The sequence below is a fragment of the Phascolarctos cinereus genome, unplaced genomic scaffold (assembly GCF_003287225.1).
Source record: "Phascolarctos cinereus isolate Bilbo 61053 unplaced genomic scaffold, phaCin_HiC Scaffold_726;HRSCAF=1367, whole genome shotgun sequence".
Lineage (NCBI taxonomy): Eukaryota > Metazoa > Chordata > Mammalia > Diprotodontia > Phascolarctidae > Phascolarctos > Phascolarctos cinereus.
In genome coordinates, this window is record NW_027556098.1 from 85,847,960 (window position 1) to 85,858,326 (window position 10,367).

General features: G+C 38.6%; 1 protein-coding gene across 1 annotated transcript in view; it reads left to right on the forward strand.

The window, feature by feature from the left end:
- ST3GAL6 (ST3 beta-galactoside alpha-2,3-sialyltransferase 6) overlaps positions 1 to 10,367 on the forward strand; it is an 85,688-nt gene that overhangs the window by 69,567 nt on the left and 5,754 nt on the right. Inside the window, 4 exon segments of the mRNA XM_020978330.2 lie at positions 1,352 to 1,447; positions 4,217 to 4,403; positions 4,511 to 4,648; positions 9,281 to 9,433. Of these exon segments, the coding sequence (XP_020833989.2) occupies positions 1,352 to 1,447; positions 4,217 to 4,403; positions 4,511 to 4,648; positions 9,281 to 9,433 (574 nt within the window).

Genomic DNA, 10,367 nt, shown 5'->3' on the forward strand with positions numbered 1-10,367 from the left:
CTCCTCTTATATCCCCTCCCCTTTTCCCTCTCCTCTTCTTTCCCTTCCCCTCTCTCCTCTACCCCCATTTTTCCTCTTCTTTCTCCTCCCCTTTCCTCTCTTCTCCTCTTTTCTCTCTCCTCCCCTCTTTCTCTCTCTTTTACCCTCCCTTCTCCTCCTCTCCCTGTGTGAACTTGTCACTTAACCCTTCTGAGGCATGATTTCCTCATTTGTAAAATGAGGGAGGTGAACTAGAACTCTAAAATTCCTACAATCATGGAATCTGGGCTTTTAATCCTGGTTTATTGCTTCAAAATAAATTTTTGTAATTGATGGGCAAATGTATCTCACAGAAACATCTGAAGTCTCTTGTTTTACTCACATATACACACACACACATTTTGTCAGCTTCTTTCAAGCTTTAGGTCACAAATTTGTGACTAGTCTTTCCATAGATAGCTTAGTCCAATAACTCTACCATAATGATAGCAGCTGACTTTTAGATGATTCCAAAGCTCCTTCACCAACAGTGATCCACACAGTGCTGTGAGCCCTCCTACCTGTGAGGTAGGTAGTATAAATGTAATTCCAGCTTTCTGATGACTCCCTAGGTGATGAATGAAAGTACAGTCAATGAATTGACTCTCTGTGATACTGAGGAGTATCACATAGCACCTATTTTTACTTTTGTAATAAGAGATTCCATCTATTGTCATATTTGAAAGGCCTAACCCAGATTGAGGGCAGCTAAGTGGCACAGTGGATAGATTGCTGGGCCTGGGACACTTAATAGCTGTGTGACCTTTGTAAATCACTTAACCCTGTTTGCCTCAGTTTTCTCCTCTGTAAAATGAAACGGAGAAGGAAATGGTAAATCACTCCAGTATCTCTGCCAAGAAAACCCCAAACAAGGTCACCAAAAGTTGGACATGACTGAAATGACTTACCAACAAACCTAGATTGAAGAATGCTAAGAGTCAACACTTCTGCAGCAAGATCCACATCTCTGCTTAGGCCTATATTCATCACATGGCCATGAAATGCTGAGAATGATGGGTAGCGTATGTGTGTATATTTATGTATGTGTATGTGTGTATTTTATTTACATGATTTTTAAAACAAACACCTCCTTTCCTCCACCATCAACACAGAATATATTTGTTCTTTGGCTAACTACTTCCTGCCAATATCTTCTTTCTTGCTGGCATGTCCCATATGTCATTGGTTGCCTGTTTCTGTATATATCATTATTGGAACTTTGCTTTGGGTCTTTAAAAAAAACGAATAACCCCATGCCTGGGTAATGAGTAATTCAATAAAGGAATCTCTAGGTATCTAATCCATTGCTTTCTGTTATATCTGTGTTTTCAAGAGTTCCCTGTAAAAAATGTATTGTTGTTGGTAATGGCGCAGTTTTAAAGAATAAGACACTGGGAGAAAAAATCGACTCCTATGATGTGATAATAAGGTAAATACATTTCTTCCATTCTGTTGCATAACTGTTTAAGAAAGTATAGTTCTTATGTATTTCCATAAAAAGTGATCTTTACATTTTAAATACTAACTGGTTACCATTCATTGTCCCCCAAAGATTTGCTGTAATTCTTAGAGTTTTGGCAATTTCTAGAGTATAAGTTATCTTCCACCTTCACTAAATTATCATGATTGTTGTTTATTTTTGTATAGTTAGACTCTTTCTGTGGATACAAAAAATCATGTGGGAGAGAAATCTTATATAACAGATGATTCAATAGCCCCTTTCCCATTTAGTGGTTAAAGTATTTAATTAAGATGTCTTTTGTGCAATATTTATATTTCTGTACCTTTAAAATGTCAGATTCCATTAGAAATATTTACCTGTCAAAATGCTATAATGCGTAATTTGGGGACTGATGAAATTGCAGGTTTTTCTATTGTTGTTATTGGTGGTGGTTTAAGCAGACTGCTTCTTAGGGTATTTGGCATTTCAGATTTTAAAGCTAAGTAAAGATTTACAGCAACAAGGATAGAAATAAAAAGACCCTCATAAACTCATGCTCAGATTAACTGGAAATCCTTATTTACCAAGCATTTAGGTCAATCAAGATTTGCCCTATCTAAATACATTCCATAGGTAGAATCTTCCTAATTAAACATATTCAATTTGTGTGTGATGTTGGGAGCATGGCTATAATATAAGTGGGTCAGGGTTCCCAAGGTTTAGGGTTTCCAAATTTAAAGTTAATGACTCTAGATTTATCAAAATTCAGTTTATCCCTAAATGAAACAATGTATCTGTGGCATAAAATGAGATAGAAGTCTAACGTTGTGGAGTCAAAGATTATTAATATTATTAATGAAAATATATTCAGAGAAGATGTCATTGCACAACATTACAAAAACCTGCGTATTCCATTTTTTTTTCTAGTTGAATGTTTTTTAGCGGGGCAGGTGACTTTGCTTTTCAGCTACAGAACAATACTAATACAGAGCAATAATATGTTTCACTGGTTTATATGTTATGGTCATAGATACTTAGTTTCACATTCTCTAAAAACAAATCCAAAAGGGGGAAGAAAAAAAAAGCCAGAAACACTAGTCCAATCCTGTGCTCACGTGTGGATCATGCACTCTTGTAGGTGAGCTATGCATTTTTCAGAGCACAGTGATGAAAAGGGAAGAACACTGGACTAGGAGGCGGTGGATAAGGGCTCTATTGACCAAGTCATTTCACCATTCTGCAAAAATGGGGAATGGGAGGGAGCCGGACTGGATGACCTTTAAAGCCCCTTCCAAGTGTAACCATTTTTTTTATTATGGTTTTCTACAAATCGTAGAGGGAGCATAGAATTATCAAGCTAGAATCCAAGAGGACTTTCTAAGAGATCTAGCCCAGGGGCAGCGAGGTGGCACAGTGGATAGAGCACTGGCCTTGAAGTCAGGAGGACCTGAGTTCAAATCTGGCCTGTGACCAAACACTTGACACTTACTAGCTGTGTGACCCTGGGCAAGTCACTTAACCCCAATTGCCAGGGGAAAAAAAAGATAGCAAAAAATAAATGGGAGATCTAGCCCAGCACCCCATTTTGTAGCCATCCCCTGACTCCAAGCATTTTCTCTGGTTGTCCCCCAAGTCTGGAATGCCCTCCCTCTTCATCTCTGCCTCATGGTTTCCCAGACATCCTTCAGGTATCAACTAAAATCATCTTCTACAAGCAATTTTCCTGATCCTCCTTAATTCAAATATCTTTCCTCTGTTAGTTATTTCCAACTTATCCTGTATATAGGTTTTTTCCTCTTTTTTTTGTGGGGGGGCAGAGGAAGGAAACAGCTAGGTGGTACAGTGGATAGAGCACCGGGGTGTGGAGTCAGGAAAACCTGAATTCAAATCCAGCCACAGACTAGCTGTGTGACCCTGGGCAAGTCACTTAACCCTGTTTGCCTGTTTTCCTCATCTGTAAAATGAGCAAATGGCAAACCACTCCAGTATCTCTACCAAGAAAAACCCAAATGGGGTCACAAAGAATTGGACACGGCTGAAAAACGACTAAACAATAAGAAACTTGTTTTTATACAGTTCTTTGCATGTTGTCTCCTCAGTTAGACTGTGCTTCTTGAGGGCAGGGACTGTCTTTTACCTGTCTTTGTATCCTCAGCTCTTAGCACTGTGGTTGGCACACAGTGGGTGCTTAATCAGTGTTTATTGACTGACTAACCAAGGAAACTGAGGCCCAAGGAGGTTGTTAATGAATGACTCAGCCCAGGAACCCCAGAGAGTAAGCCTCAGAAGTGAGATTTGAACCCAGGCCCTCTGACCCCACAGCCAGTGTCCTTTTATCATATCCCCTTCCAAGCAAATGAGATGTAGCCTCTCTTGGCCCCTTACATTATATTATAAAGAAATGAAAATACTCCAACTATACTGAAAATTTCAACCAAAATTTTCTGAATTCAGGGTTTCTACCAACTTGACAAGTAAATGGCTGAAACAAATTACACATCCCTGCCTTCGGTAAGGAGGTATCAGCTAACAGTCACCCTCTTAGGGGTCACAGAGGTAATGACTTGCCTGTGGAAAGCAAGGAAGGGCCTTCCTGGGCCATTGTTTAAGAAATTGAAGATTGTTTTGTGCTTCAGAAGTGGGGTGACCCAGGCTGTTTTGCCTGTGGTTTTTTAAAGGTCCTGTCATTATGAAATCTCTTCATGCTGTGGTAAAGGACAAGAGCAGATTTACAGCTACATTGAATTTCCTCTGCAGAATAAATGATGGACCTGTCAGAGGACATGAAGAGGATGTTGGGACAAGGACAACTTTCCGGATTTTTTACCCAGAATCTGTCTTTTCAAACCCAGCCGACAATGATCCTAAGTCTGTTGCCATCCTTACAGTCTTCAAATCTCATGACTTAAAGTGGTTGTGGGAAGTGCTGGCTGGCATCACGCCAGTAAGTTGGTCTAAAAGGTTTTTTTTTTAATTTTTGAAAACATTCGATTTTTTTAAAAACTATTTTTCAATGCTAATTTTAATCATTTTGCTACTTCTTTATTTTAGGAGGTTAATTATTTTTGGAAGAAACCAGCCTTAAATCTCATCTATAAACCTGAAAAAATCAGAATCTTAGATCCTATTATTACAAGAATAGCTGCTTTCAACTTGCTTCATTTTCCTACAACTTTTCCCCAAAAAGAGGTATGGACTTTTTCACTTATTCTTTAACAATTCCAAAATCAGGATTTTTTTTTTTAAGGGTCAAAAGAAGGGCTTTGGGCAAAAGGGCCTGTAAACTAGAGAGGAGTGGTGTCTCTACTGGGATTATTCTGAGATGTATGGAAGGACTAAGAATGCTCACATGTGCCTATTTGATTTTGCATGTGTTTTTAATGTCTGTGTATAGATGTATATGTATACATGCATACATATGTACATGTATGTGTGTGTACATATATGTATATTTATATAGAGAGGATATGCATATTTATATATACATATATTTCTATATACATAGAAGAAATGCCTATTTCTATGAATATAGAAATATATGTGTGTGCCCAGATCAATGAAGTCTCACCCTGATACCTAATCACTGTGTGGAGATTGCCCTGCTTTTTCAAAGGCAGACTTTGGGCCTGTCCTACAAAACTGAAGAAGCTTTGATTATGGACAAGGGATGGGCTGTTTGCTTCCTAGCTGAGGAAGAGCCAAGCTAAACCGAGCTAAGCATGGGGGAGTGCCTAGGTTATAGCACTTTACAAAGGCTTGTCTATAAGCCTTGTGGGGCATGCACAACCTACATGAATGGAAGGAATGCCCACACTGATAAAGTGATGGATCTTTTGAGGTTTTGAAGTAAGTATGGATTGTATAATCTATTCTTATGTAATTGACATGGATTTTTTTCTTCTTTTATGTTTGTTTTGTCTTTTGTCCCTTGATTGTCATAGATTAGAAGGAGAATAGGGAGAGCCAGGACTTTTAGGGTTACCCAGAACCTAGGGTCCTAGGCTAATAGATCTAGGGCTGGAAGGGAACTTAGGGGCCATATATCTGGCATAGCCCTCTCATTTTGCAGATAGGGAAACTGAGGCACAGATATTAAGGAGCAGAGCAAGCTGCTATGGGCAGAGGTATGATTTGAATCCAGATCTTCTGGAATCAAGGTCTAGTGCTCCATCCCCCACACCATTCTGCCTCTTAGATTCTCAAAGGCAGCTGAGTGGCTCAATGAATAGTGCACTGGGCCTGGAGTCAAGAATAACGGAGTTTAAATGTGACCTTGGACACTTACTAGCTCTGTGATCCTGGGCAAGTTACTTAGCCCCTGTTTGTCTCAGTTTCCAGAACTGTAAAATGGGGATAATAATAGCACCTACATTCTAGGGTTGTTGTGAGGATCAAATGAGATATTTATATTATTATTATCATTATTGTTTTGAGTTGTGTTACAGAAAACTGCCTTAGAAATAGTGGCCAAAGTAACATTAGTTCTTTAAAGACTGAGGTGTTATTTTAAAATAAATCTTGTCGACTATGTACTATCCAGACCCATTTAGAGTGTCAGCAAAACAAACATCCGTGTGTAGTCTGCTTTTTTATCTGTAGGTCTGATAAGGGGGAAAAAACCTTTACATTTGAAAACTCAGCTACATACAATTAAGGTAAAATATTTCAATTCCACAATTCAGGCAAACAGTTTAGAAATTTGGATGCTTATTTATAAGTAGCACTTGATGATGGCAAAGGACAGTTGCTGAATGGGTTCTCTGTCTTACCAGCCCAGGGAAGGATTTTCGTTGATTTCCGTTGACTAATTGACCTAACTGAGCTTTAGCAAAGATGGAGGGTGTTAGACTTAACATAACAAGATTCTGTCATCTGTTAGGACGCAGCAGAAAGAAATGGATTTGCCATCAGAAGACTTTAGTTTTCAAAAACCCTGGGCTTCAGTTTTCTCTCTGTTAAAACTGAGGCATTCGAATAATTTTGATTCAGTGCTCTCTAAGGTTTCTTCCAGCTTGATCCCTTATTATACATCAGCAGAATGGGGTGAACAAGAATTTTGCCCAGAAACACTGGAATTTCAAGGCTTCTGACAGCTTTGATACGATTTCAACAGATAGAAAGAAGTGAACTTAACTCTTAATTAGTAAGAATAAGGAATCTCTCAAATGGGCTTCCCCCATTGTCCAATGTGCCGTACTTCTTCCTCTTCCCCAGTGTACCTCCTTTTCACCTATCCCTGAAGCCTCCCCAGCAAAATCTTTTAAAAATGACTGGGAAGTTGTCCTAAGGTCTCTTTCCCCACAGGGCAGGAATGGGGAACCTGCAGCCTTGAGGCCACATGTGGCCCTTTAGGTCCTCAAGTGCAGCCCTTTGACTGAATCCAAACTTCACAGAACAAATCCCCTTAGTAAAAGGATTTGTTTTGTAAAACTTGGACTCAGTCAAAAAGCTGCACCCAAGGACCTAGAAGGCCTTGAGGCTGCAGGTTCCCCATCTCTGCCATGAGGTCTCATGTCTTGAGGTCCAAGATCTCTTCTCAAGAGTCTACACACTCCCTGAGTCTGTTTCCTCATCTGTAGCTCTGAAACTTATGGATGGTGAAATAATACATATATAATGTAATAACATTAACATAGTAATATGTTATAATATACATGTATATAACCTTATTCTATATTAGATACATCTTGTGTTTGTATGTATGTAAATATACATATGGCATATTAAGTGGAAGGCAAAGAAAAGGGGCACCTAATATTGAACTTAATTGGCTTTGTACTACTCTAGATCATTGGTCTCCAAAGTGGGAGCTTTGGCCTGACCCCAAGAAATAGGTAATCATTCAGTGGAGGGAAGGAAGATGGGTCATGTCACACCCTCTCCATGATAGCTAACATGGGGTTTGTCTTAATACACTCACTTTTAGCTTTATCTTCTAACACTATCCCCTCTCTCTCTCTCTCTCTCTCTCTCTCTCTCTCTCTCTCTCTCTCTCTCTCTCTCTCTCTCTCTCTCTCTCGTTCACTAGGTAAGCAAGTTCTGGCTCTGGGGCAGTGATGGGGTGATGAACCAACCCCCCCCCCGCCACCTTCTCCCTTTTCATTTTGTATGGGATAGGATGAGCAGGCATGGATGATCTGAAATATCCATCACACATTTTATTACCTCCATATTGTTTGATTTTTTCATCTGTATTCTGGTAAAGAAAAAAAAATACTTTTTACATTTGAAACTTAGCTATTTACAGTTAAGGTAAAATATATCCATTCGGTAATTTAGACAAACAGTTTAGAAATCAGATGCTTATTTATAAGTAACACTTGAGGGCAAAGAACAATTACTAAATGTGTGCCTCTTCTCACCTTCCGTGTTTCTCACCAATATCTTTCTAGCCACCTAGGTTTGCCTCCTCGGTGTCATCTTTAACTCACATACCCCCTCCCTGACATATCCAAGCCTTGGCATTTCTCTGTCCACAACATTGCTGTCATCACTCCTGTTCTGCCCCCTAACATAGCCACTACACCTTAGTCCAGATCTTCATCACCTGGATTGGTACAATAATTTAGCTGCCATGGTGATTTTCCCAAAGTGCAGGTCTGACTACATTATTCTTCTGTTCAATAAACTCCAGTGGTCCCCTGTTGAGTCTAGGATCAATATTAATTCATCTTTATCTCATTCTTTTTAAATTTGTATCTTTGTGTAAGTTTTCTAGTATATACAATAGCATATGTATATGATTATATGATTATCTATCCATCTATCCATATATATGTAGGGAATAGTGATCAGATTTTTTTTCACTGATTAGAATGCATCATCAAAAAAGTTTGATCATGCTAAGAATTGTTTAATTAATAAGATTCAGTGGCAGAGTAATAATATTTGGGATAAAAAATTCTTCCTGCCATATACAATTAAACCTTCTGAAATGGTATAACTACAGGTCCTTCTGAAGTAACAGAAGCAACCAGGTTCCCTTAGGTTATTAGAATGACATGTTAACAGAAAGGAAACTCCTTGATTCATTGTAAAAGAGGAAGGATATAATACTTAACAAAAACTTTATGTACTGTATTCACCTTTGAATGCCATGGTAGAGAAGTTATTAACACTGCAATGTAAAAGTCACTTGGTAAAGGCAAGACTGTGTCCCTTCAAACAGGATGTGTTGGAGAAATGCTCTGAAATTTAAAGGGACACTTCTCTAAAAAATGAGCAAATTATGTGTATGATACTAGTAACTTTTTATTTTTTTGTCAGGTGATGATTGTCACAGTTCTGTCTTTCGGGTTGTTTGACTGCAGAGACCCCTCCCTTTAGAACCCATGCATATTTGCAGAATCCCCTTAATAATTTGTCATCAAGGCATAAACATTTAACATTATCTTTGATTTTCAAAAATATAGTTTTAAATTTCACAAGTTTTGCATAGGCAAATTGAAAAATACTTTCACAAACTAGATAAACAATTTATCTTAGGAACACAATGTTAAATAGCAATTAATTTTCTAATTACCCTTCATCACTACCAGCATATGGTGACACAAATACATGCTATTTCTCTAGCCCAGGAAAGTATCTTAATAAAATAGTCTTTTTTAAAAATAAGTCCTGTGGGATTTGCATTATTCTAGGTAAATACAGTGATTGTATGTAGTGCCTTTCATTTTTTAGGATGTGTTTAATTCCTCTGTGGCAAATGCTTTTTATTGAAGATAAGATTCTTCAACTCCATGATGCTTTAAAGTAGGCTGTTGTTTTAGACTTTCCTTGCAGGTTACAAGCCCTTTATACCCTGTTTCTCATTGCTTTTAGAAACCCAAACACCCAACAACAGGGATCATCGCCATCACACTGGCATTTTACATATGCCATGAAGTTCACTTAGCAGGTTTTAAGTACAATTTTACTGATATAAATGGGCCTTTGCACTATTATGGGAATTCAGCCATGTCTGTGATGATCGAGGTAAGGAAAGCATGCCTCCATGGGGTCCTCTTGGGGGAGAGGGATGTGGTTAGTGAAAACAGGTCTTTTGCATGACATTTGGCTGCATTTTCTGAAGCTTTTTAAAGGTTTGGATTCTGTGTTGCTCTGTTGCCATAGCTCTGAAATTTCCCTTACACAATATTCTCAAGATTATGATGTTACAAGTGTATGCTGGCAGTGTGCATTAGGACAGCCTCATTATTCACAACTTCTCTTGAGTCAGGGGGTTATTTTGCCACATTCTAAAGATGAAATTTGTCCAGAATTAATTCTCCTATTGCCAATTTTATTTGTCGTTCTATAGAATGAGATAACACAAGCTCTGTGAACATCAGTGACAGTCTCAGAAGCCGAGCAAAAAAGCCACACTTTTGGTTAAGTCCTGCATAGACCTCATATTTCCCAATATATCCAAAAATATCACTGAGCCTGGGCGTATCTCGAAGTGACTTACAACTAACAGGCCCAGAGTGACCCACAGACAATGTGGATTGTTTAAAAATGAAACAGAGTCCCTCAGATCACTTCCAAACTCATCTAAAGCCAGAGAGGAAGGAACCTTATTTTGATTAGATCTGCCTACTTAATTTTAGGGAAGCTAGGTGGTGCAGTGCATAGAGCTCCAGGTCTGGAATCAGGAAGACCTGAGTTCAAAGGCAACCTCAGACATTTACTCCCTGTGTGACCCTGGGCAATTCACTTAACTCTCTTTGCCTCAGTTTCCTCATCTGTGAAATGACCTGAGAAGGAAATGGCAAACCATTCCTGTATGTAACCCCAAATTGGGTCATGAAGAGTTGGACATGACTAAAACAACTGAACAAAAACTTTTAAAAACTTAGTTTTAGACCATGCTAACTTCTGTTGGCTTCCTATGAAATAAGATAAATTGTTGGATTAACCTTTGATGCAG